This window comes from Equus asinus, chromosome 13 (genome assembly GCF_041296235.1).
Source record: "Equus asinus isolate D_3611 breed Donkey chromosome 13, EquAss-T2T_v2, whole genome shotgun sequence".
Taxonomy (NCBI): Eukaryota; Metazoa; Chordata; class Mammalia; order Perissodactyla; family Equidae; genus Equus; species Equus asinus.
This window is the reverse complement of record NC_091802.1, coordinates 46,910,762-46,937,119: the sequence shown is the minus strand read 5'-3', so window position 1 is coordinate 46,937,119 and position 26,358 is coordinate 46,910,762. Positions and strand designations below refer to the sequence as shown.

Genomic DNA, 26,358 nt, shown 5'->3' with positions numbered 1-26,358 from the left:
TGCACGTTGGGGCACCAGTTGTAACAACCACCATAAATTTGGTTGAGTGCTTACCGTGTACCAGGTTCTGGGTCAATGTTTTACAAATCATCACATTTATTCCTCCTAGAAGCCCTTCGAGGGGAACTCTGAGGCGGGTGAGAGGGCTTTGGGGCTTAGATGTGGGATCCCAACTGCCTGGATTTGAATCTCGGCCCGGTCTCCTGCGGCTGCGTGCCTGCTCAGCTCAACACAACTCCACACACATGCATAGTCAGCACGACAGAAATGTTGGCTATTAGTATTACCCCACTTTAGAGATGAGCAAACTGAAGCTCAGAGAAGTTAAGCAACTTGCCCAAGGTCACACAGCCGGCAAGGAGCTGAGCAGAGATTCAAACACAGGTCCATGTAACTCTCTCCACTCTGCTGGGCTGACCCCACAGTCTCCATCCTTCAGTCTGTAGGCCAGTGAGCCTACAGCCTGCCTGTGAAGCGCTAGCCTTCCAGGGCCTGGTCAGCATTTCTACTCCACACCTCTGGCTTCTACATGTAGTTAAGATGGCCTTGGCTTTGTTTAAATTGAGAACACTTTCTCACTCTTGCTAAAACAGTGTGGTCCCAGCCCCAGAAGCATCACCATCATGTGGGAACCTGTTAGAAATGCAGATTCCCAGGCCTCATCCCAGACCTGCTGAATCAGAAACTCTGGGGGCAGGACCCGCCGGTGATGCTGATGCGTGCTAAAGTTTGAGAACATTTGCTGTAAAACACATGTCTCGTAAAACCAAGCTGCTGTGGGAGTCCAGTAAACTTTCATTGAACGTGCTCTTGTTGGTTCAAAGAGGAAGGCACCAGAAACTTAGCAGAGAAGGGAAAGCAAGAAACAGATGTGGAAAGTGATCTGCCCAGAAGCCACAAAATGGGGGGAGGAGGAAAAATTGGTTGGAGAGGAGGGGCGGTTGGCCCAAAGGATGCATCAGAACTGTCTGTGTAGCTTTTAGAGCAGGCACTTGGGGTTATAACTGGACAGTTCTGGGGTGGGCCCCGCATCTGTATTTCTAAAAGCGGCATAGCCAGTTCTGCGCTCAAGAATGGGAGCCCACCCTATCAGAGACAACTCTTGGGGCTTCGCAGCCAGGCTGCGATCAGGCTGTGTCATCCAGGTTCACAACATGAGAGACGACACCCTCCCCTTCTGAAGAGGGACCCCCTTAGCTTTTCCCTCCCTCACATGAGCCCTCTGGGCTCCCTGCCCACGGCTGACCCCTGCCATCCCAAACGCACCAGACTGGACCTCGCCTCCGTGCCTCTGACCCCGGTTACTGCCCGAGTTCTCACCCGTCTTTGGCTTTTCCACCCTGCGTGCTGGCTTTCAGCATTGTGCACATTGAAATCACCTGGAGAGATGAAAAAACACAACAGATACAGTATATACAATATATTCACACACGATATGCAACTATTGCAATATGCAATACTTGAGACATGCTAAAAGCAGTTTTTCTGAAATTCAAATTTAACTGGGTGCCCTGTATTTTAGGAGAGTCCGAAATAGTGCTGGTGACGGGGTCTAGACGCCCCCTGTCTAGGGGACTGGTCAGCGAGATCCACTGTAATTCCGCAGCTTGAGCCTGCTTCCTGAGCCCCTTGTCTCATTGGACACCTCTCCAGAAGCAGGCTTGGGTCCGCAAGGACACACCCAGACAGCAGAGAGGTCTCGCTGGCCCAGCTCTCTCCATAAAGCCCCAGGTTGTTACACGCCTGGCTCTGATTTGTGATTATGGGCCCTGATGTCAAGGGAGCCGAGTGGGCCCCGGAGGGGCTCCTGCCACGCGGCCTCGCGGATCCTCAGTCTCTTTCCATGCCTTCCCCTCCCTACTCCTCTCGTCTGTGGAGTGCCCAAATGCAGCAAGATGCTGTATCTGACAAAATAGAGGAAGTCTGAATTAGGAAGGAACAGTGGTCAGGGACAGCAATCTATGGGGAACTGTTTACACCCTTGTATTTGTGTTTTCCTCAGTGCTATAGGCAATTTTAGTTCCATCAACTAAGAATCAGAATAGCAATGATCAAAATGCTGCATTACTTCCTAGAGCTTTGGCCAAAATACGTGCAGAGGTATCCTCAAACATCGATGCCTTTCGCTCACCCTCTCATCATGAAGACCCAGCACCAAATTAAGCCCCTGGTACCAAGGCGAGTCCAAGCAACGTGCAATTTTATTCTGGAACATTCCTTTGTTGACTGATGAGTTTCTCTGTCTTGATTCATGGTCTCTTACCCTGGACTCTGGTTGCATGGGGCAAAAACCAGCTGAAACTGACTTAAGTAAAAAAAGCAAAAGGATTGGCTAGTGGAAATTGACCTGCAGGAATGGGCCTCAGGAATGGCTGGAACCAGGGACTGGAACACCATCAGAACATGTTCACCTCTTCTCTGTGCATTTTGACCTTCTCACTTCCTACAGACCCAGCTCCCCTGTGAATGGGGGGCATGGCTTCAGGCAGCGTCTGTCCTCTGACCTCTGCAACCAGGCAGGAAAAGGCTCTCTTTCCCCAAATCATTAAGAAAAAACAAAACTCAAGGAAAGACCTGAAGGAGTGGTACCAAGATGCCAACCTTGAAGCAATCATTTATCCAGGAAGGTGAGGTTGAGTAGGACAGAAGTTCCCCAGAAAACCTGTCTGCAGTAGGGAAAGGAGGGGTTCCCCTCGAAAAAAGACAAATCTACATACATCTCCTGGGGAAATTGTGAAGGAGACATGTGCCCCAATCTGCATCTATGACAGATGCTGTCAAAACTTTAAAGTCACATGAGCCCCTCAAAGCCCTGATGCCTGCCCCCGCCACATTCTACACTGGCTTTGTTTTGCCAGCAGTGTGACCAGAAGATCCCCAAAAGAGCTACTTCTGTGAAGAAACTGAGGCACAAAAGTACGAAGAGAGATTGTTCCAGAGCCCAGCAGAGCCTCAGCATTTGGTCTTATGGGTCCTATTGGTCCCTGACATGATCTAATTTGTGACTTTGCTAAACCGGGAGTTTAAATGGTATGTGCTGTGGGGCTGGCCTGTGGGAGCAAGATCCCTTGCTTGTGGGTGAGCCTGGCTGGCCACCCAGCACCCACATCCGCAGCCAGCTTTGACCTTTCTGCCTATTGGCACAAAGCTGATAGGGTAGTTTTTTTAAATTGCTAGGTCGGGTGGCAGATGTGAAAAGATCTGAGAAAGTGACGGTTCTTAGTCACAAACCATTTTTCTTGTGGCAGGGCATGTCAAATACATGGAAAACCCAGCTGTTTGATGTGGACTAGCCTTCTGCAAGGGGACAACAGGTGGCTCATCCTGGAACTGTCTCATTCATTGAGGACCCCCAGTAGTGCAGAAACCACACATTGAAAGAGAGAGGAGAGGAGAATGGTATAGTGATGCCTCAAAAAATTGAGTAGAACTACCATCTGATCCAGCAATGCCACTTCTGGATATATACCTCAAAGAGCTGAAAGCGAGGATTTGAAGACATATGTGTACACCCACGTTCATAACGGTATTATTTACAACAGACAAAAGGTGGAAGCAACCCAAGAGTCCACCAACAGATGAATGGGTAAACAGCATGTAGTCCGTACACACAGTGGAATGTTCTTCAGCTCTAAGAAGGAAGGAAATTCCGACACGTGCCACAACGTGGGTGGACCTTGAGGACATCATGCTAAGTGAAATAAGCCAGTCACAAAAAGACAAGTACTGTACGATCCCACTTATATGAGGTCCCTGCATAGTCAGATTCATAGAATGTAGAACAGTGGCTGCCAGGGCCTGGGGGAGGAGGGAACAGGGAGTTAGCGTCTAATGGAGACAGAGTTTCAGTTTGGGAAGATGAAAAAAGGTTCTGGAGAGGGATGGGGGTGACGGTTGCACAACAATGTGAACATACTGAATGCCACAGAACTGTACCCTAAAAATGGTTAAAATGGTAAATTTCTATGTGCATAGTTTACCACAATTTAAGAAAGAGGGAGGGGCTGGCCCCGTGGCGGAGTGGTTAAGTTCGCGCACTCTGCTGCAGGCGGCCCAGTGTTCCATTGGTTTGAATCCTGGGCGCGGACATGGCACTGCTCATCAAACCACGCTGAGGTAGCGTCCCACATGCCACAACTAGAAGGACCCACAACGAAGAATGTACAAGTATGTACAGGGGGGCTTTGGGGAGAAAAAGGAAAAAAATAAAATCTTTAAAAAAAAAAAAGAAAGAAAGAAGTGGACTGCAAGTGAGATTAGCTTGACACAGGAAGCATGTGACTCCTGTGTGGGGCACAAGAGGCCAGCGTCTAACATTCACAGAACTGCTGACAGCCACAGCACAAGTGCCAGTACAGCCCATCCAGCAGTCACCTTTCCGGGTGGATGCACAGGACCTCAGGCAGCCCCGCGTCCCTACCAGTCACTCCGCTTCCCAGACAACAGGTAAGGTCATGCTTCTCACCTCCTTCTGAGCAGCGTGGGAAGGGTTTAGGATGGAGAGTCGAGGCTTGAGTTCTAGTCCCTTCTCCTCTAGGGCCTCAGTTTCCCCTGGTAAGCACAGGGCTGGAGATCCCCAGGATTCCTTCTGGTTGGATGGATGTTCCCCGCTCCACGAGGCTCCTGCCTGCTGCCCAGGAGCCCACAGGCCTTGCTTTTGTGGTTGTTTCCTGGTTTTGTCCTCCCTCTGGGTGACCAATTTAGAAGCATGGGGCTGCCTTCTGGTCCCCCGTGGGTATGACCTGAGCTGGCTTACTGGGCCGGAGCTGTGGCGTAGGGGGAGGAACGGTCCCCTTCCTCTCCAGATGGCATCTGGGGTTCACGGTGAAATGCCACCTTCCTCAGGTAGAGGGGGACTCTCCTAACCCGTGGCTCAACATCCCGTGGAGCCTCTTCTTTCTGGACATGTTGGAATGTCTCTTTTCCCTTTGTATTCTTGTTGTAAAATCCTTAACACAAGGATGGAATGTCACTAAATCTCGCATCTCACCTCCCACCCCGAGGCACCCACCCTCCCAAATTTTGTGTTTATTCTTCTCTTGATCGTTTTTTTTTAGGGCTTTGTCACATATGCATGCCTATTTATTTGTATTTTATGAAACAGTTATACAACACTTACAGTGTGCTAGGCACTGTTTTAAATACTTAAGAATATTTCCTCGGGGCTGGCCCCGTGGCCAAGTGGGTAAGTTTGCATGCTCCACTTCGGTGGCGGCCCAGGGTTTCACCGCTTTGGATCCTGGGCACAAACATGGCACCACTCATCAAGCCATGATGAGGTGTCCCACGTGCCACAACTAGAAGGACCTACAACTAGAATATACAACTATGTACTGGGGGACTTTGGGGAGAAGAAAAAAAAAAGATTAGCAACAGATGTTAACTCAGGTACCAATCTTTAAAAAAAAATATGTGTATACATTAACTCATTTAATTTGTTTAATCCACACAGCCACCCTGTGGAGAAGGCACTATTATTAATCTCATTTTACAGAAGAGGAAACTGAGGCACAGAGAGATTAAGTGACTTGCTCAATGTCACACAGTAAGAGTAAGCACAGGACATGTCTCCTGGTTCTTAGTGCAAAAATTTCTTCAGGGCATATCTGTAAGAATAGAATTGTGAGTTGTAGGGTATAAGAATGTTCAGTTTTACAAGATAATGCCAAATTATTTCCCAGAGAACCAATATACACTCTCACCAGCAAGTCTAAGGGTTCCTATTGACCTACAACCTCTCCAACAATTGGTCTTGTCAGATTTTTAACTTTTGCAGTCTAGCAGATATAAAATGGTATCCCATTGCAGTTTTAATTTTAATTTCCCTGGCTATGATTGAGTTAAAGCATTTTTTCATTTTTTTAGACTTGACTTTTCTTTGAAATGTTTATATGTATTTTTAATGTAATCGAAATTATCAATTCTTTGTTTTATGTTGTTGATAGTGAGATCTTGCTTAGGAAATCCTTCTCTGCCCCAAGGATGTAAAAATACTCTCGTATATTTTCTTATAAAAGTTTTAAAGTGTTCCTTCACATGCAAATCCCCAGTCCAGATGGAATTGATTTCTACCTTTGGTGTGAGGTAGGGATATATTTCCCCCCTTTTCTCTCTATGGTTAACCAGTTGATCCAGCACCATTTACCTGATAGACTCTTCTTTCACCCAGTGCTCTAGAGTGCCACCTTTGTCATGTGTCAAAGTTTCATACAAGTTATTTCTGGGCTCTTAATTCTGTCCCATTGGTTAATCTGCCTACATCTATACTAACACCATATTTTATAGTAAGTATTGGGGCAGGCCCAGTGGCACAGTGGTTAAGTTCGCATGTTCTGCTTCGACGGCCTGGGGTTTGCAGGTTCAGATCCCAGGTTCAGACATGGCACTGCTCAGCAAGCCATGCTGTGGCAGGTGTCCCACATATAAAGTAGAGGAAGATGGGCATGGATGTTAGCTCAGGGCCAGTCTTCCTCAGCAAAAAGGGGAGGATTGGTGGCAGGTGTTAGCTCAGGGCTAATCTTCCTGAAAAAAAAAAAAGTGCATTTATAGTATTGAGATCTCATCCAGCAAATCCCCTCACCCTGTTATTCTTCAGGGTTGTCTTAGTCCTTTTGTTCTTCTGTATAAATTTTAGAATCATCTTTCAATTTCCATGCAAACCCTATTGAGGTTAATTGGAATTGCAGTGAGTCTGTATGTCAGTAAGGGGAGAATTGACATCTTTATAATACTGAATCTCCTATCTGTGAATGCGGCCTTTCTCTCCATTTGCTTAGATTGTATTTAATGTCTTTCAATAAAGCTTTATAAGTTTCTTACTATAAGTCTTGTATATGTTTTGCTAGATTTATTTCTTTTTTTTTGCTATTATAAATGGTGTGTTTTTTAAATTACATTTTTGTGTGTTACTGATGGGCACAAAAACAACTTAACTTTAGATATTGATCTTATACCCAGCTGCCTTGCTAAAATCTCTTATTATTTTGAATCACTTGTTGGATCATTCTTTTGGATTTTCTACTTGGGAAATCACATCATACGAAAATGCTGATGGTTTTTCTCTTTTCCCATTCCGAGGTGCTTTCTTTTCACTTTTTTTCCTCATCTTACTGCTCTGTCCAGGACCTGTGGTAACATGTTAAGTAGAAGCAGAGATAGTGAGCATCTTTATCTGGTTCCTGATTTTAAAGGAAAAGATTTACTTAGTTACTAAGATTTACTCTTGAAAAATAATATATATGTAAGCTTTTTGTAAGTTCTTTTTATTGAGTCAAGGAAGTTTCCTTTAATTTGCTAAGAACTTTTATCAGGAAAGGATGTTCAATGTCACCAATTTTCTTTTTTTTTTTTTTTGGATCTGTTGAGACGATCATATGTTTTTTGTTCTTAAATCTGTTAAAAGTTTTTAGTTTGGGCTCCTTCAAGAGCCGAGCCTGGAACAAAGACTTAGGTTCAGAAAGGTTATTCAAGAGGCAATTCCAGGAAGCGTGGAGTGAAGGAGCAGGCAGACTGAAACGGGAAAGGAGGAAAAGCCAAGTGAAGGTGCGTGACTGATGTCGCAGCTGTAGGCAAAGGGAGCCAATTCTTTTGGGACCCCTGGCAAGACTACAAGATGCCCCCAGAATTACCCACTGAAAAGAAGGAGGCTGGAGCCCACATCCACCAGCTCCTGTCCCCTCACTGGCTGAGAGCTGCATCTTAGGGAACTTGGGTCTCCCATGTGTCTGGGAAACACCAGCAGGCAGATAAGTGTCTCCTAAAGCTTGAAGAAGACCCTGAGACAAAAAGCAAAAAGGAACATGGTCTAAGCTTAGGGTGGGACACTGGCAGCATAAGGTGAGTCTATCCAGAGAGCCCGAGTGATGGGACGTAGAGCAGTAAAGTCTACTGTTACCAAAGTGACGAATGGCATCTGTAGGTTTTTCTTCTCTTGTTACACCATCTTTGCGCACCTGAGATGAGCCCACCTTGGATGTGATGTCCTGGATTTTTTATACACTGCTGGATTTGGTTTGCTCGTATTTTTCTTCTAATTGTTGCAAGTGTATTCATGAGGGAGACTGGCCTTTTCTTTCTCATCCTGTAATTGTCTCATTTTGGTACTAAGGTTACGCTGGCCCCATAGAAAGCGTTAGAGAATGTTCCTGATTTTTCCTTTCTCAGGGAGAGGGGAGGCCGTGGGGGGGCATCAACGACATGTTAGTTTCCTTTTCCTTCCTCCTTCTCTTAGTAATCTGAAATCAGGTTCTGCTGAGAAAAGGTGACAGTGCGTGTCCCCAGAAATCCAAGAGCAAGGGAGAGGAGAGGGAAGAAAGAAGGAGAACTTCCTGCAAGTGTCTCTCAAACTCTCTTTGGAAAACCCCTCCCTTTCTGCTTCCCATCAGGAGTGTTAAAATCCATGTGTCCGTTTTCTCAGTCCAACGCCTTCAGCCTACACCTGACAGGCACGCAGACGCACAGTGTGTCCTTTAAGCTGGTCCAGAAGCTAAACCGACTCAGAACTGAGCTTTGTGCGCAGGACAGCAGGTAGCCGGGGCCCCAGAGGGAATCAGGAGCCAAGTTGTGCCCGTTTGTTAGTCACGTCGAATCTTGTGGTTTCCCAGGGAGTCAGCCTGCATCACATTAAAAATGGGATTTCTAGAGCTAATAGGCCCCATCACTCTTCCTCTTCCCCTGGCAGTGCCGTTGTGACTGATTCATGGATACAAGGCATTGTCTTCGCATTAAATCCAGAGATTAGACAGAAATAGATAAGAAAGATAAAATAAATCTATCCGACAATCTCTGTCTTTTAACTGTAGTTAAATTTTTCATCTTTATTGTGATTATTACTAAACGTGGACTTTTTCATACCATCTTTTAAAAATTTTACATTTGTCCCACTTTTTCTCTGCTTTTGTCCTCACTTAATTTTTTTGATTCATTGAAGGTTGTTTTTATACAATTTTAACCCTCTCTAGTGGTTTAGAACTTATATACTCCCTGTGCTGGTTTTTCTCGCAATTGTACCATGCTTGTATAACTTAAGGTGTCCCCTCCCTCCTAAACAACACAGAGTTTAGAATGCTTTAACTGTGCTCCTCTTGTATACATGATTGCCCAGTATTTTAGTTTTGAACTTTTTAAAACTTCTCAAATTAAATATTATAAATATTCTTATTGCAGACAATGGTGGTTGGTGGTACATACTCATTTGCCACTTTATTTTCTCGCTCTTCCTTCTTACATAGAAAACTGCCCCGCAATCACTTTTCCTTCTTCCTGATCCACGTCTTTAAAAGTTCCCTTAGTGTATGTATCTTGGGGATAAACTCTCTCAGTCTTTGTTTATCTGTGTCTTTACTTCACGTTGGTTCTTGAAAGATGGTTTTGCTGGGCACACAATTCTGCGCTGACGGTTCTTTCCTGTTAACAGGAATATAAGTGATAGAGAGAAGTCATTGGATTAAGACTCAATCAGGGCTGGCCCAGTGGTGTAGTGGTTAACTTTGCTGCTCCGCTTTGGTGGCCCGGGGTCCGTGGGTTTGTATCCCAGGTGTGGAGCTACACACCGCTCATCCAGCCATGTGGTGGTGTCCCACATACAAAATAGAGCAAGATTGGCCCAGATGTTAGCTCAGGGCCAACCTTCCTCACCAAAAAAAAAAGGACACAATCAGAAAGTGGACCTTTTCCAAAGGCCCGTGGGAAGAAATGAATTGACTTCCTAAACTAATACTCCAACCTCCATTCCTCTTGAATTCTCTCAAACATTCCAGAAGTAGCTTAATTCATTGTCTCCTTCATTGAAGAGCTCAGAGACCTAAAGAATAAGCCAAGGAGTATTTGGGGGGGAAACACTCTTCCAGGAAGGAACACCTGAATTTCTTCTCTCTTCTACATGAGGGTTGGTTTCCTGTCATCCCTGGGCAACTTCTTAGCGTCAGGAAGCTTTGGTCTCCCCATTTTGTTTGGCAGCATTCATCATGACATTGTAGGGTCTGATCATCAGACCCCCAAATCCTCCTCATTCTCTCTCCCAGAAGGCCTTGGGGCCTCATGCAAATAGAGCACCCCCACCCCGCACCCTGCCTTCCCATCCTGCCCGAAAGTTCTGTGAAGCAGAACGCACCTTGTAGTAACTCTGATATCGACCCTGATATCAGTTTCCCCACATTAAACCCAGCATATATGGGGTTAAAACCAAAACACTCATTCCCTGCTTACTCTCTGGCTTCCTGGCTCCAGAATCCACTATCCTCCATGGAGACAGACACCCAAGGACAAGCACCTGGGTTATCTCCTCCCCACAAAGAGATACAGGCTGGTGGGAAAGCTGCTGACCTCCACAGGCTCCCTCCTCTCTGCAAGTAGTCTCAAGGCCAAAGACAGGCTAGTGGGAAAGCTCTGACCAGCAAGGCCATATGCTCCCCCACCCCTACCTAAAACCCCAAATAAAAACCCTTCCTTTTAGCTTTTCGGGGAGTTTGGGATTTCAGCGTTAGCTGCCCTCTCTCCTTGCTCAGCGCTGTGCAAAAATAAAATTCCTACTTTCTTCCACCACACCCGGTGTCAGAGATTGGCTTGCTGCACAACAGGTGAGCGAACTCACTTCAGGTTTGGCATCAACTCCCCTTCCACAATGACCCATATCTAGCCCTGACTCCTGTGGGCAGTTTTGAAGGGTGTCGACGAAAATAATCCATAACCAATCTATAAATGAAAATTTGGGAGAGTTTATTCTGAGCTAAAATCTAAAGACCATGGCCTGGGGCCTTTCTTCCCAAAGGAAGAAAGGGCACCGAAGAAGTGAGGTATACAGAGTGGTTATATACCCCCAAAGAGGATGTTTCACATATGATTGAAATGTCCCTTTTACAATAGTTGCGAGACTGCTCTGTGGGTACATGATTGATGGACATAGCAGGGAGGTCTGCTGTCTCGGTAAACACAGCAGGGTGGCAGGTCTGTTGTCTCGAGCTGGATGGTCACAGGTGAGCTGGGTGGACAAAGGTGAGTGCAGCAATCAGTTCCCAGCCTAGGGAGAGATGTTTATCCTTAAGGAAACGCCAATGTGGGGGGAAGTTGCACCTTTATCTTAAGGCCATTTGTTCTTGCCATAGGAAATGTTTTAAAGCAGATATGCATTGTGTGCTCAATGGCCAGTCAGGCCCTTTTGGAAAAAACAAAGTCAGGCCGAATTAGATTTACACCAAATGGCCTCCTCATATACTCCAATATATCCTATTGCTTGCCATTTCTATTTGTCATTTCCCCCTTTTGATCTCTAATCTTTCGATAGAAAGCATTGATGATCAAAATATTGTCCCTCAGTGCCAGGGTGGTTGCTGCCTGCCCTGGGTCCATCATGTCCCTCGGTGCTAGGCTTTTATCTCATTTATTTGCCCAGTCATCCACGTTGAGGGGAAATAGTGGACAAGCATGGAGGTATATGTATTAACAGAGGAAGCATTTCATATGTCATGTAATTTCCAATTAATTTTAGATTGTTGCACAAACATTGTATACGTGCTTCTCTATGATGCTTCACATTTACACTGCATATGATCATAGAACAAGTACAGTAAGAATAATAATACTTCAACATATTTGAAAACATTAGTTTAAAATGAGTTCTTAGGTAAAGTCTTTATCAGAAAATGAAATTCGTCCTGTATTATAAGATAGATGGACCATTTTAAGCCATCAAGCAATCATTACTCTAGTTTGTGTGCTATTTTTACAGCACTGATTAAAGAAAAAAACAATTAGTTTGATTATGACTAGTACAAGGATTCCAAGAAATAGTAGAAATAGGAATTGCACTCTGGATCAAAAGAGGGAACCAATACTGAAAGGGAGCCAACCAAACAAATAAAACTGGGTGTCAGATCGCATAAGGCATCCACCTGCTTCTTTCATGTGCTTTAGCAGAGATGACACATTGGAAGATTCATCACGTATAAAAGCACAGCATCCAGTCTGAATGATTGTATATGTAACATCTTGGGATGCAATAAGAATATCTAAGGCCATTCTATTTTGAAGGACAGCCCTTCTCATTAAAGACATTTCAATATTTAAATAAGGTTATTTCTGCTTGACTATCATTAAGGGCTTCTTGAGTAAAGTTAGTCAGAGCTTCCATATGTAATAATGAAATCTTTTATCCCCAAAGAAGGAGCAAATGTAGCTGAAAATATAGCCATACCAGTGGAACACTGAATGAGCCCATCTGGCCTTAAAGAGAGGGAGATTGGCAACAGGTTTTAACTCAGCCTGACTCCTTCCCTGCTTTTAAAGGAAACTCAGGGTGCAGTGTTTTAGCCATCCAGGCAGTAGCCAAGGCCAAAGATTTGTTCCACATAACCATTGAGTTCCATTAGAAGTCGCTTGATAAATTCCTGGCCTTCAAGACCAGTCTATTCCAAATTAATCCCTTTCTTTAAGTATGATAGTATTCCAAACAAATTATAAAATAGGTATACAGTTTAAGCATAACAAATGTTTAAATGAGGAGATATAAGGTCAGGAATACAGGCCTGGTCCAGAGTCTTGGGACAGCTGAGTACAACAGATGTCGTCTTCTTCTCCTCCTGGTGTGGTCCTTTCCAACTGGGCTGTATAGAGTCTTATTTGATGTCTCTTTCAATAAATAAATTCTGCAGGTTATAGTCCATGATCCTTAAGTTCTGGGAGCTCTCTGTGAAAGAATCAGCTACCAAGCTTTCATTTTGTTTTAAGCACCTCACTACGACTATGACAACAGTGTAATATATCCCTTAAGCAGAGTTGGTTCATACATTTCTTCATCTAACTGCATAGGCTGTTTTATTATTATTTCAAAAGGAGACAACTGATGTTTACAAAAAGTATAGATCTAAGATTAAGGAGCACTAGCACAAGAGCTTTTGGCCTTGAAAGAGTAAATGCTACTGAAAGCTTGCCAATTAAGTTATGGTTGTGCCGTGAGTTCTTTCTACCAATCCTGAGGATTGAGGATGGTAAGTGCAGTGCAAATGCTGCAATATTTGCCAAACATTACAGATAGATTCAATTATTTATCCGGTGAAATGAGTTCCCCGGTCACTATGTAACTCAGTAGGAATTCCCCAAACAGGAATTATCCTTTTCAATAGTAATTTACCTAAAGCTATCACTCTTCTGCAAGGAAAAGCCTCAAAACAATGTGAGAACATACAGATCATTACAAGATATATTTATCCTTGAGATGGTGGCATTTGGATAAAGTTCAGTTGTCATACCTCAAAGGGTCCCTTAGGAAGGGGAAAGTGGCTTTGTGATTCATGAAGTAGCTTCTTTGGATTATACTTTGGGTATATAGCACAAGTAGATGCTATATGAGCCACTGGGAGAAAGTTTCCAAAAGTATTGTTTTTCCCTTTTGTTGCAACCTTTATGTATATATATGTTTTCTTCTGTGATGATTTTTTAAGCCTGTAGAAAGAAATCTTTTTACTGGATTAGCAGAGTTAACAGAAAGTAGCAGGCATTCTTGAGGCTGGACAGCATATCCAGCTTGATAACATCCTTGTTTAATCATTTAAGTAAGACTCATTTGTAAACCAAATTAAACAATAGAATGCAGTCGTGGTCTTCTCCCCTCGTGATGTTGGAAGCAAGGTAGCAGGGTTAAAATAGTGAATAATATTTGCCTACGCAATATAACCTAAGGTTTATCCTCATTTACTTGACAATGCTTCCCATGCAATTTAGCACCAAACAAGCCTAATTCGTATCCCTCCTTTATAGGAAGAGAGAACAAATTTCTTTGAGATGTCCCAGGGGCCCTCTGAAAATCCTCAGAGAAATTCTCCTCCTTCATCCAGGTCAAAGGAAAACCTTTGTTTAGGACTTGAATATTTTTTTGAGGGAGAAGCTTGTCAAAAATATCAAAAGATTTTTAAACACTTACTTAAACAAGATCAAGAGGTTGCTGATCTTGTCATTGTAAAACAAGGGTCAATGAAACAATGCTTCATAATGTTTAAGCAAAGTGACAACAGCAAAAAAAAACCTTAATAGAGAGACCTCTGTCTTTTTGCACCTAGGAAACTATCTTAACAAAACATAGATCTTCTGTAAACTTATTCAGAAGGAAAAACCTTTATAACTTCTTTATCAAGAGCAGACTAAGAGTTTAAGAAAATTATCTTTTTAAGAGAGAAAGCCAAAATCTAATTTTTGTACCAGTTTACTTTTTCATATTAAAACCCATTTACTTAATTAGATTGATTTCAATCTTAACCAACTTGACGAGGTACAAAACTCTTTTCTGAATTTCTCTTACACAAACCTTCTATAACTTTCTTTTTGCCTTCAGAATTTGTCCCATGCTTGCTTTCTTACCTTCTATTACTTTAGGACAAATTTATCTTTCTCAACCCAACAAACAAAAATACTTCCTTTCATTATACCTTCTCTACTGAAAACATACATTTTACTTCCCTTGAATACAGAGCTCTTTTTCTTATTAATTTCCAGTAGCTTTAATTACATATGTTAATTAGAACTTTTAACCCTTAACAGACCCTAGTAAAAACTAAAAACTAAGCAATTATGAACTGCCTTTTATATCAGCATTCTAAACACTTTTCATAATTTCTAGAAACATGCCACACTTTACAGTAGCAGACCCAAAGACTTTTAGCCTCTCTGCAATAAGAAGGCAAAAGTAGGTAACTCAGATATGCTTAGCAATAATGTTTCAGTGTTCTACCCAATCCAAAATGACCCAGATACTCAGATTTTTATCACTTAACTTAGCAAAACTCTAAAGTTTTAAGGTACCAAAAAGAATTTGGAAGCTGTTTTTCTCCCAAGTATACAGACCATAAAAGTTATTTTACCCATTTTTATCTATTTAAACCATTTGTTTCCTACAATTATGTTCAGATTACCCATGAAAACCTCATGAGGTATTAGACAAAACTGATCATTTAAAGCTATTATTTTGCTGATGAATTTCTAACAGACAACATGAACTTATTTGACTAGTAAACCCAGGCTGCATATCTGCATCATATTCAAATACCAACAACTCTTGAGGACATGCCTTTTCAATCAAACCAACAACTTAAACTTTCATTAACCAAAAATTAACCTATATCATGTTAACTTGAAAGACATTTGGGTTAAAGCTTTTTGTAAGCACTTATTTTAAGTCAATGGAATAGAGCTCTTTAGAAATTGCACCATCCAGAGGTAAAGTATCACACATTTGTAACATATGCAGACACACACACACAGACAGACATATAGAACAAAGATTTTCCTTAGATTTCTGAGTTAGGTGTTGTCATAGTAGATCATGATGGAAAAACTTATTTTCTCAGTTTTTTTTCCTCTTTCTCTCTCTCTTTTTTTCTTTTGGCCTTAGCAATCTGACTTGGATCCCCCTTTGTTAAGCAATTGCAGTCACAGCATGAAGCCATCCGGAGTCCGGAGGAGAGGCTGCCCATTCGGGAACTGATCGGGCTGTTTTAGAAACTCGATTTCCCGCTTCTCTTTTAATTTTGTTTTGTCATAAAGTCCAAACAACTTCTAAGGACAGTGTAATGGGTCAGAAAGTGTGCTGCTTGTGAGTGTTACTCCCTATAGAAAGGTCGTAAACACTCTCTTACGTGCCTCGGTTTTTCCCTCTGGCACTCTAAAACCACCATGGGGGCTTGGAGCGTCGGGTGACCAGCCTTTATGTGTGCATCCCCGGACAAGCCTGTAATTAATTACCGTGAATGATAGTGGAGTTCCCTATGGGACCGCTGCACGTCGCGAGGATTGATCCTCTGACACTCCTGCTGAGGTCCTTAGTCACCTAAGGACGCCTTTTGGTAAAGGCCAGGAGGAGCTAATGTCCCTTTTCTTTGGAACTGAACACGTTCAGTCTCTCATTTCTCTATCAAGCAGTTTGTTCAGACTTTATAAACACAATTCTTTCCAATTTAAAGCCAAATTAAAAACATCAGTCTTCCCCATTCACTCCCAAGTTCCTCCAGGCTCCTCTGGCCTAGGAACTTCCCTCTAGGCTCCTCTGGCCTAGGAACTTCCCTCTAGGCTCCTCTGGCCTAGGAACTTCCCTCTGGGCTCCTCTGGCCTAGCAAATTCCTCCTAGGTTCCTCTTACCTAGGGTATGTACCATTACCCCTTAAGACACCTAGTCTTAAGACCTTAACCAGCTCATATAAACTCTTGAACCATCAACTTAAAGTAAGGAGGTCTGGATTTCAGGAGAACTCACCAGGGTCACCTGAAGAATGCAGTGATCCGGGGGGCTCAATGGACCCTTATTGGTACCGAATGCCAGTTCAGTGTAGATTCTAGGTGGTCTCCGGTGGGTTTCTCTGAAATCCTGCCACGACTACGCCAAGAAATGTCGATGGAAATAATCCATAACCAATCTATAAATGAAAATTTGGGAGAGTTTATTCTGAGCTAAAATCTAAAGAACATGTCCTGGGGCCTTTCTTCCCAAAGGAAGAAAGGGCACCGAAGAAGTGAGGTATACAGAGTGGTTATATACCCCCAAAGAGGATGCTTTACATATGATTGAAATGTCCCTTTTACATTAGTCGCGAGAGTACTCTGTCAGCACAGCGATTGATGGACACAGCAGGGAGGTCTGCTGTCTTGGTGAACACAGCAGGGTGGCAGGTCTGTTGTCTCGAGCTGGATGGTCACAGGTGAGCTGGGTGGTCAAAGGTGAGTGCAGCAATCAGTTCCTAGCCTAAGGAAAGATGCTTATCCTTAAGGAAATGTCAATGTGGGGGGAAGATGCACCTTTATCTTAAGGCCATTTGTTCTTGCCATAGGAAATGTTTTACAGCAGATATGCAATGTGTGCTCAATGGCCAGTCAGGCACTTTTGGAAAAACAAAGTCAGGCTGAATTAGGTTTACACCAAATGGCTTCCTCGTATACTCCAATATATCCTATTGCTTGCCATTTCTATTTGTCAAGGGCCAGACCCTTCTGCTGATGTCCAGCCTGGAAAGCTCTTTCATTTCTACAACACAGAATCATCTCCAGCCACACAACCCAGTCCACCCCACCTCACCCCCCAGCCAGCACGTGACCTGTGACAATTCTTGATCACCTTCCCTCCGCCACTGAGTCGGTTTTCTTTGTATCAGCTTCTTCACTTGCAGGGGCACCAGCACAGACAACAGCTGGGTCATGGACGCCTGCTCTTAGGACCAGAAAGGGAAGGGCTTGTTCCTATACACTTCAGGTCAGAAATTCCCAGGAAAAACACTGCCTGGGCTTAAATCTGAGTGCCTGTCCTTGGGGAATAAGGGACCGTGGTTGGCCCCAGTTGTGCTTTCAGCCCAGCTCTTTGGCCTGGGGGTCAGCAGAGACATCAGCAGATGGAAAAAGATATGCTGGGTGGACCCAAAAGAAAGGCCCTCATCCAAGCTTGTTTGGGTTGTAAACCAAGACAAACTCTTTCTTTCATTCACTGATCCATCCGTCCAATCCACTGACTGAACAGTTACTAAGCACCTACTATGTGCCAGGCAGTGTCATATCTGAGATGGATATAGTGGTGCATGAGATCTGGCTTCTGCCCTCCCGGGTGGACAGGCCAGTGGGGACAGAGGGGAGATTGATGTGTAAGCTATCAGAATGCAGTCCACATGTCTAACAAGGCCATGTTCATGGTCAAGGAGGGCCTGTCCATGGGGGATGGGAGAGAGATCAAAGGAGGTGGTGGTGGGCGGGAGCTGGCAGGTTCAGGGCAGGACCTGTGGGCCCAAAAACTTCACTTGGACACCGGCCCCCACCGGATGGAGTCAGGCTGGCCCAGCTGCGTATGCAGCTAGGATTCACAGGCACTGTCCCTTCCAGAAGCTGTTTGGAGCTCTCTGGGCATGAGCCACCCCACCTTCCCGTAGTGCCTCATGGCAAGGAAGACCTCAGCAGTTTCCTCTGGCCTTCGGCTCTCTTGCATTCCCTGCTGAGGGTCCCCTGGGGATCAAGCCCCTAAGCATCCTTCTGTTGCCTCGGCTCTGTGAGCTTTGGCAGTCACCAGGGCTGCCTCTCGTGCATAGTGACTTCACTGTCTCCTAAATATGTGACCCTGGGTGTGTCACTTACTTGCTCTGTGCCTCAGCTTCCTCATCCGTAAGATGGGGACAGTAACAGCCCCTCCCTCATAGACTTGGGGGATTAGTTAACATTTGTAGAGCATATGACAGTGCCTGACCTGTGATCAGTAATTGTTTACTATTGTAGCATTGTTATTATTTTGTTATTATCATTATTCTGACCCAGTGGAGACCTCAGAGTTTCCGCCACAGCAGCGCCCCACTGTCTGAGCCCCTGGGGACTCCTCCTTGGCCTCTAGCTTGGGCTGGGGGAATGTTTCCTGCAGCCCCACATGGGATCAGATGCCTGGGCTGGGGCTACAGCTCCACGCTTTTCTCCATCTTCTCTCTGCATCTTTCTGAAGTCCAGCAGTGCTGTCCATGGACTTCCCTGGGTCCAGACTGACAATGGCAGTGCATGGTGACTGCACACAGTGGTAACAACCTTTGGCTTCTGCAGCCAAAGAGAAGGGCATGGCCTCACCCTGCCCTCCCAAACCAGGAGCAGAGTCTGACCTGAGCCCTGAAAACCCTGGGACATCCCTTTAGAAAGGCCCCAAATGGGGTGCCCCTGAGAAGGTAAGGAGACCTGCTGCTCTCCTGCCCCTCCCAGGCCCTGCTGGTCCAGGGGCTCCGAGGAACAGCTGGGGCATTAGAAGCCTGGATGTGTTGTGATCAGAAGCCTCCTGGAAGGCTCCCCTGACCATCAGAACCCGCATCTCCCCTGCTCTCTGCTTCTGGGGATTCCCTCAACAGGTGACAGAGCCTCCCTAGAAGCACACTGCAACTCCTCAGGCCCTAGCACCCCCAGACCAAGGCTCTCTGCCTGGGGAACAGGAGGACACATTGTAATCCAGGCCCAGGAAATGGAGGCTGGGGGTTTGGACTACTGCCAGACTGACCCCTATTCCCTCTGTCTGTGCCTGGGCACACTTGTGGGAGTTTTTCCCTCAAGTTGTCCCTGTATCAGCTGAGTCAGGGATAGATTGAGGAGAAAGCTGAGCAGGTGATAAGGTTTAAGTAGACTCGTGCTGGGCAGTTACTGGAGCATCTCCAACTCCTGCCCGGGTTTCCTTAGAAAAGCCCAGCTCTCTACCTGCTTTGCTACGGTGGCCTTGTGTCTGGGGCCGGTCCTGATTTAGGACATTCTCCTCCCAGAGCGGACGCCAACAGTGTGTCCTGTGCGATTTGGGACTCCCCAGATCTGGGGCTGGTAGGCATCCCTGTCCTCTCTGCACACACAGCACAGCGGGACACTCTGTGCGGGCTCTTCACTCACACACAGGCACAGCCAGCACAGGAGCAGGCCCAGAGTACAAGGTTATGCTCCTGCTTATCAGTGGCTTCCCAGCTTCCTGAATCTGATTTTTGAAGGCCTGGAGTCTTAGAGCTGGCCTTCCACGTGGCTCTCCAAAGACCACTCAGATAATAAGAGGAAATGTGGTCATCAGCTCACAGAAGGTTGGGCGTTCCAGGCTGCACAAGGAACCAGTCCATCATTCCCTGACCCGTCTGTGTCTCTCCAGACGGCCCTCAGCTGTTCCCTGTGAGCCCGTGGATATCACTCAAGATGTCCCCTTGTGGTTGCTGGGGCCTGCCGGTGGTCCTCCTCGCCCTGCTCTGCTGCCCAGGTGAGCTGGTGCCTGGGCTTCCTGGCTTGGCTCATGCCAGCCCAGAGGGTGGGCCGCCTGCTCCCCTGCCTTCAGGCCCCGGGAGGTTCCTAGTCCCAAAGTCGCTGAGGCTTTGAATACAGCAGCTGACCACCACGGGTACAGGATGCTGTGCCAGCCTGGCTTCCCCATGACCCTGGGGAAGTGGGTGGGCTCCTGACCTTTTGGACACAGGATTGAACAGGCCCCACAGCTTCATGGCATGTGGATGTGGCAGGTCATGGAGGCTGAGTGGTGGGCTGGGTGGGGGCCTCAGGAGGTGAAGGGATGCTGGGGTTCAGGGGAAAGCGAGGGCATGCCTCAGCTGTCTTCAGATGTGGCTAGGGGACAGCAGGGAGCGGCAGAGAGCATCACCTTCTGACCGTGGTTAAAGCAAAAACGAAACCCCTTCCAGTGGGTCCAGGGGACTGTGAAGGAAAATGCTGCCCTGTGCTGAGCACTCTGGTTTGGACGACCTGCCAGGTGCTTTTCAAGCACTGTCTCACTGAACCTTCATGACAACCCTGTGGCAAAGGGGTTACTAGCCCATATGACAGACGAAGAAACTGAGGCTCAGAGAGAGAAAAGCCCAAGGTCACACAGCTGGTACATGGCAAACTCAGGATTCAGTCCAGCTCTGTCCACCTGGAAAGCCCCTCTCCCGATGCTTCATTAAATGCCACTAACTGAGGGCTTAGTGGGGCCCAGGACATAGGGTGGGCCCAGCTGCTTGAGACGGAGACCTTCCTGGTCATTGCTGAGTGGGAGGTGAGCACAGAGGGCTCAATCTTTATGCATCAAATACTTCCTGAATGTGTCACACACAGGGCATTATGCTAAGCCCAAAGGGAAACATGCAGAACCAGGGCCCTGCCTTCGAGAACCTTCAAAATGACTAAGGGAGAGTCAGCATGAGTGTGAATCATTGCAAGGTGGTCCCATTACCTTCCTGACCCCTCCTCTCTGCCCCCTCGCCTTCCTCCTCGCTGAGCTCCGCTGTCCTGATCTTGTGAGTCCTCAAGCACACCAAGCACACTCCCGACCCAGGGCCGTTGTGCTGGTGGTCCCCTGTCCCTGGAACACTCCCCCCAGATATCTGTAGGGCTCACCCCCACCTCCCTCATCTCTCTGCTCAGATGTCGTTGTCTCAGTGAGGCCTGTGCTGACCACACTATTTATAGCGGCCATCCCACCTGCTCCCTATTTTCTTTCCCAGGCACTCACAACCGTCCGAAAGGCTGGCCATTTTGCCTGTTTTTATTGTCAGTCTCCTTCACTAGGATGTGAGCTCTGCAAGGGCAGGGTTTGGTCTGTTTTGGTCACTGCTGTATCTGCAGAGCCAGGGACAGTGCCTGGCACACGACAGCTGTTCAAAGAGTATATGCAGAAGAAAGGAAAGGAAGAAGGGAAGGGTTGACCGTAGGGGCACAGGGGCTCTGAGGACACAGTCCACCTCCATCTCAGAGAGGCATTCATGGAGGAGGGGACATTTGGGCTGGGCCTTGAAGGTCGAATAGGATCCCTCTCCGTGGAGATGGAAGATGTGCATGAGGAAGACCAAACTGGAGGTGTTGGGCTAGAGGAAGAACAACCAGAGGCAGGGAGACAGCTGGGGAGCAATATCCTTTATCGATTCGTGAGGCAGTAAGGCCTGAACAAGGGGAGAGGAGCAGAGGGTCATCCCTGGCCTTTCTTCCTAGGCCCCTGCCCCTTGATCAGACTGCCAGTGGCGGGCAGCTCCACTGGGCGGGGCAGTGGGGATCTCTGCTGCCCAGTGTTTCTGGTCTTCCAGGGTCTTGTGAGACGGCGTTTGAGGTATACGTGCAGTCAGAGGTGCTGACGGTGGAATCCGGAATGACCTGGAAGGTCAACTGCAGTACCAACTGCACCGAGCCTGAGATGGGTGGCCTGGAGACCAGCCTAACCAAGAATCTGCTGGATGAACAAGCTCAGTGGAAGCAGTTCTTGGTCTCCAATGTCTCCCAAGACATTGACTTGCATTGCTACTTCATCTGCTCCGGGGAACAGCAGTTAAAGACTCTGAACATCGGCACGTCCTGTGAGTGCTGCAACGCGGGGCCCTGCTTGCCCAGGGCAGAGCCTACATCTACTGAATGGTTACTGCCCCTAGCCACTGTCCTCACGGCCTCCACCTCCTTGGTAACAAGGAGCAGGACCCAGGCCACGGGCTCAGAATCTGCTCACACCCTTCCCTGGCCTCCTGGAGGCCCCTGGCAACCCCAGCTTTGAGTCTTGCTCAGAGGAGGACAATCCAAGAAAGGCTTATAGAAATCGAAAAAGTCAGTTCCCACACACTGCTCACAGTCTCCTCCAGCTCGGTAGCAGCCCGTCCCCGGAACATCCCACATCCCAGGACAAGTAGCGGGGACACCATCAGGAGGGTGGCACGCTCTCCAGTAGCCCCTTTGCCTCATGGACAGAAGGCTGAGGCGTCACTCAGTGCTTTTATCTTCCCCGGAGGGCTCTTGGCAAATGTGGGAGCATCACACACACACACACCTGCCCACCAGCCTTGGAGACTTTCCTTTGGCAGGGATTCTCTCAACATCTCGGCACCAAGGGTATCGCTCGGGTCCTCCTGATTACCGACATCAGCGGATCAAATGACCAGAAAGATATCCGAAATCCACCAGATTATCCTGGGGTGACGGGGGCAGGGTATCCTATTTCGGAAGAGAATCCAGGGTACCACTGAGGGCCCTGTTTAATAGATAAGGGATTGAGGTGACTATGAACCTGATCCTGGAGAACCTCGGCAGGTGTGGCTCCAGCCCCCACCTCTTAAGTGAGGAACTTCACAGTTCCTGGCCCAGTTCCAATGAGCACTCCCTTCTTTGTCCCTCTCAACATAATTATCCAACCATTTAATTTTTGAAATTAATTGCTGGAGAGGAAGGGGACAGATCCAAACTTTTTTTTTCTAGCTGGCTGTACAGTTTCTGGACCTTCTCTTTGTAGACTTACAACCACTTCCGTTCTTGTCCATTCCGGAAACCATCATGTCCATAAAACTGTCACCCAACACCTCCTTCACTCTACACTGCTTCCTTCTTCCTCTCTGTACACTCTAGAGCAGGCCAGGCCCCAGCCCACTTCCTCCCCAACAAGTCCAGCCAGGGACCTGAGCACACTGTGGTGACAGGGAATGGGCCTGGCCAGGCGGGGCCTGCTGGAACTGCACCCCCATCCTGACCAGACCTCCCTCCTTTCTTCCCTGCAGACCTTCTGGAGCAGGTGCTGCTGAAGCTGCAGCCCACTCGGGTGGCTGTGGGCACATGGTTCACCATCGAGTGTAGGGTGCCCGCTGTGGAAGCCTTTGAGAGCCTAACCCTCATCTTGCTCCGTGGTAAAGAGACTCTGCACAGAAAAACCTTCGAGAAGACACCAGGCCCCCAAGAGGCCGTAGCCACGTACCAGAGGCTAGCTCACAGGAACGACAGCCACCACAACTTCTCCTGCAGAGCCGAACTGTCCCTGCATTCTCACAGCAGGGACGTGATTTTCCGTATCTCAGAGCCCCGGATGCTTGACGTCTATGGTGAGCGGGAGCCCCCAGGACAGAATGGGGAAGGACAGGAATCTCACTGTTCGCCCCTTGGGGGAAGAAAAGACCTTTGCCCCACTCTCTGCCAGCTCAGGGGGTAGGCACCTAGGGACCCCACAATTAATCCTAAGGGTTTCTCTTGCTCCCTCTCTTCCCTGAAGCTGTCTCCAAGTTCCCAGCTTGGACTTGGCCATTAGTGACCTGTGTGACCTTGATCAAGTCAACTCTTTTCTCTGGGCTTGGCTCCTCCCTACAAGGAGAAGTTTGGCCTGACTGACCCCTAAGGTCCCCTCACTGTTTATGACTCTGGAAGGCCAATGAGCTTCCTGTCTTCAGGGAGTTTGGGAGAAGCTCACTCAGCTCTGCCTAGGAAGAGACTTGGCCTGGACCATGCCACTGTCTGGGCTGTGGTGTCTAGCAACCATATGCTGGTGCCAGGGGGATATCTGCCCTCACAGTCTCACAGAGGCCCGGCTGGTGGCCTGGACTCCTCCTGCCTTTCCCCTAGATAATACCCCATTTGACACTCATCTCTGCAACACAGGGTGACTGCAGGATGGACGAGGGGCGGGTAGGTGATGGGTGGACCTCTCCTCCCTCTTGGGCCCTGGCACCTGAGACCAGAGGACTTCTAAGACCATGGTCTCCTCCCTCCCCAGAGCCCATGCAGGACAACCAGATGGTCATCATCATCACGGTCGTGTCGGTGCTGCTGTTCTTGTTTGTGACATCCATTCTGCTGTGCTTTGTCCTCGGCCAGCACTGGCGCCAGAATCGGAGGGGTAATTATGGAGTGCAGCCCCAGACTTGAAGGGGCCTGGGATGGGCCACTGGAACTCAGCGTGGCTCCTCAGGGTTGTGGTCCAGCCCTGGCTGAAGGACTGTGACAAGCAGCAGAGGACTTTGGAGACAGTTCTTTTTCTAGTCTAAATACAAAACTTGGACTTAACCCTGTGCCTCACTGTCTCCGCCTCACTGTCTCCTCCTGGGATAACACTCAGCAGCTGGGAGGGGGACCCACCGGGCCTGGACTTCTCTCCCCAAATGTCTCCTCAGCCTCCCTCAGCTCTCTCCTTCACAGGGGCCTTCCAGAGCCCTGGCCAGCCCAGGTCTCGGGGCGCCCCCATGCTGACCAGCCCAGGTACCAGACCCACCCTCATCAGGCTGAGTGACTAATTCCTTCTGAGGGAGTGGAGGAGACACACCCTGGCCCTCTGGCGGGGCACAGAGACAGACGCTCTGTTCCCACGTGGCCCCTCAGGACTCCAGGCCACTCCTGTCAGAGTAGGACATGGCTCTGACCTCTCCTTTCTGCCAACAGAGCCAGGGTGGGGATGCCTTGAGAACTGGCTCGGCTCCAGAACCCTCCCAGCCAGGCCTCTCCTCCATCACTCTGGGCCTTCAGAGATCTGTGGACAGCAAAAGCAGGCCTCCCCTCTCAGCTCCTGCCCCATTATTAGGCCAAATCGAGCCCCCGCTGCCCTGGCCGTCCCAGAGAGAGGGATGAGCAGAGGTCGAGGAGGCTCTGGTTCCCAGGCCTCCCCTTAGCCTGAGCAGGAAACAGTAGGGCAGAGCTGGGCCTTCCCATAGCTTCTGGGCCCTGGAAACTGCCCTAAAGAGCTCTTACCCCAAAGCAGAGATTAGGCCGGTTCAAGGTCTCAGAAGAGGGGACTGAGTCACCCGGAAGGAGAGGCTTGGTTGGAGTTGAAGGGGAGAAGCACTGCCAGGCATGGGTGCAGAGTCAGCAGTCACTAGAGGGGTACTTGGGGGCTCCAGGGCCATTTTTCAGCCTTGCAGTGAAGCTGGTGCGGGTCCCAGGGCCAGCATCTGTCCTCATGGTAGGCTCTCGGCATCATAGTAGTCTGGGGAGACAGCACCCTCATCTTGACTCCCTCCTGCCTCAGTGGACCCCAAGGAGGGACAGCAAAGGGGACAGGCCAGTTGCCTACTACAGTGACAATAGAAGCCCCCTCTGTTCCCCGCAGGGAATCTGGCCCTCCTGGCCTCCTGACCCACCCTAGGCCCACCCACCCTGCCCCTACCTGAAGCTGGGAGTACATCCGCACCCACAGTCCCTGTGGCACTGGGGGGTGGGGGTGGGGGCACGAGTCTCCTGAGACGGAGAAGAGAAAAGAAAGACCCCCATCAGAAGTGGCCTCTGAGGTTTCACCCACAAATGTCTCCAACCCACCCCCAGCCCCTGGCCAGCACCCAGACCCCCGCCTCACTTACGTCCCCCTTTTCCTGGAGGCAGGAGGGTGGTGCTCAATCTTGGCCGTGTCCTGCAAGTGGGACTGATGTGGGGGAGGGAAAAGGAAAGAGCCCGGCCAGGGTAGCAGGGGGCCCAGAAGGGGCCTCGGGCAGGGCAGGTAGTGGTGGTGGAACACCACAGGCCCTTCCTCCTGGACTCGCATGTCCTCCTCCTCCTCATACTCCTCCTGGTGGCCTTCCAGGTAGACCTGGGGATTGTGTAAAAGGGGGAGGAGAGATGATGATGCAGGCTCAGGCTCTCCCTACCCCCACTCCTCTGGTCCTGAGTTATTTCTCCAGATACACGTCGTGAAATGGCTTCTGTGAACTGAGCAGTAATGACATGCAAGCAAGACACTTTGGAGACATTGCTTTCTTATTTTGCAGGTGGGGAAACTGAGGCTCAAAGAGGTTGAGCAACTTGTCCAAGATCACCCAGCTAATAAGTGGCCAAACAGAGACTGGAAGAATCCAGGTGTGACTCCAGAGCTGGGGTGGGAGTCCAGAAGCCGCCCTTGGCCTCTCTCCCAGTCCCTGGACCCACCACCGTCCCATCAGTGAGGGGGCACTTATCCCCGGGGCCACCTGGGTGTTAGAGGCAGCAGCAGCTCCTGCCAGCCTGGATGGTGGACACACCCCCCACCTCCTCCAAGCATCAAAATCCTACCTGGCTTTCAACGCTGATTCTAAGGCCACCTGCTCCTCCTAAGAGGCTTTCCACACCTCCCAACCAGGTGTGTACTCACGTTTTGTACCTCTCCGTGTGCCAGACACAGCCAAAGCCACTTTGTATTCAGAGTCTTTCATTTAT

At 48.0% G+C, this 26,358-nt stretch overlaps 2 protein-coding genes across 7 annotated transcripts in view; one reads left to right on the top strand and one right to left on the bottom strand.

Moving 5' to 3' along the window:
* The first annotated feature begins 2,675 nt into the window (after window positions 1-2,675).
* Window positions 2,676-26,339, top strand: ICAM2 (intercellular adhesion molecule 2). Of its 5 annotated transcripts, XM_070483456.1 has the most exons (6): window positions 2,676-4,446; window positions 19,610-19,714; window positions 21,525-21,791; window positions 22,974-23,291; window positions 23,957-24,079; window positions 25,935-26,339. In XM_070483456.1, exons 2-6 carry the CDS (start codon window positions 19,654-19,656, stop codon window positions 25,961-25,963), a joined length of 798 nt encoding a protein of 265 aa, XP_070339557.1. In that variant the 5' UTR covers window positions 2,676-4,446; window positions 19,610-19,653; the 3' UTR covers window positions 25,964-26,339. The 5 variants fall into 5 exon arrangements, with proteins under 5 accessions (XP_070339557.1, XP_014703463.2, XP_070339558.1 ...); XM_014847977.3 differs by lacking the exon at window positions 19,610-19,714; XM_070483457.1 differs by lacking the exon at window positions 23,957-24,079.
* The window catches only part of PRR29 (proline rich 29), a 29,460-nt gene continuing 9,098 nt past the window's right edge, over window positions 5,997-26,358 (bottom strand). Inside the window, exons 4-7 of one of the 2 annotated variants that reach the window (XR_011493895.1) lie at window positions 25,530-25,756; window positions 25,340-25,410; window positions 24,925-25,159; window positions 5,997-17,185 (exon numbers count right to left, since the gene is read on the bottom strand). Coding sequence is in view for 1 of the 2 variants with exons in the window: in XM_070483458.1 (XP_070339559.1) it covers window positions 25,131-25,159; window positions 25,340-25,410; window positions 25,530-25,756 (327 nt within the window). In the remaining variant the exon portion in view is untranslated. Of the gene's footprint in view, window positions 17,186-24,072; window positions 25,160-25,339; window positions 25,411-25,529; window positions 25,757-26,358 lie in introns of those variants that run through there. The other variant, XM_070483458.1, reaches the window with a different exon arrangement.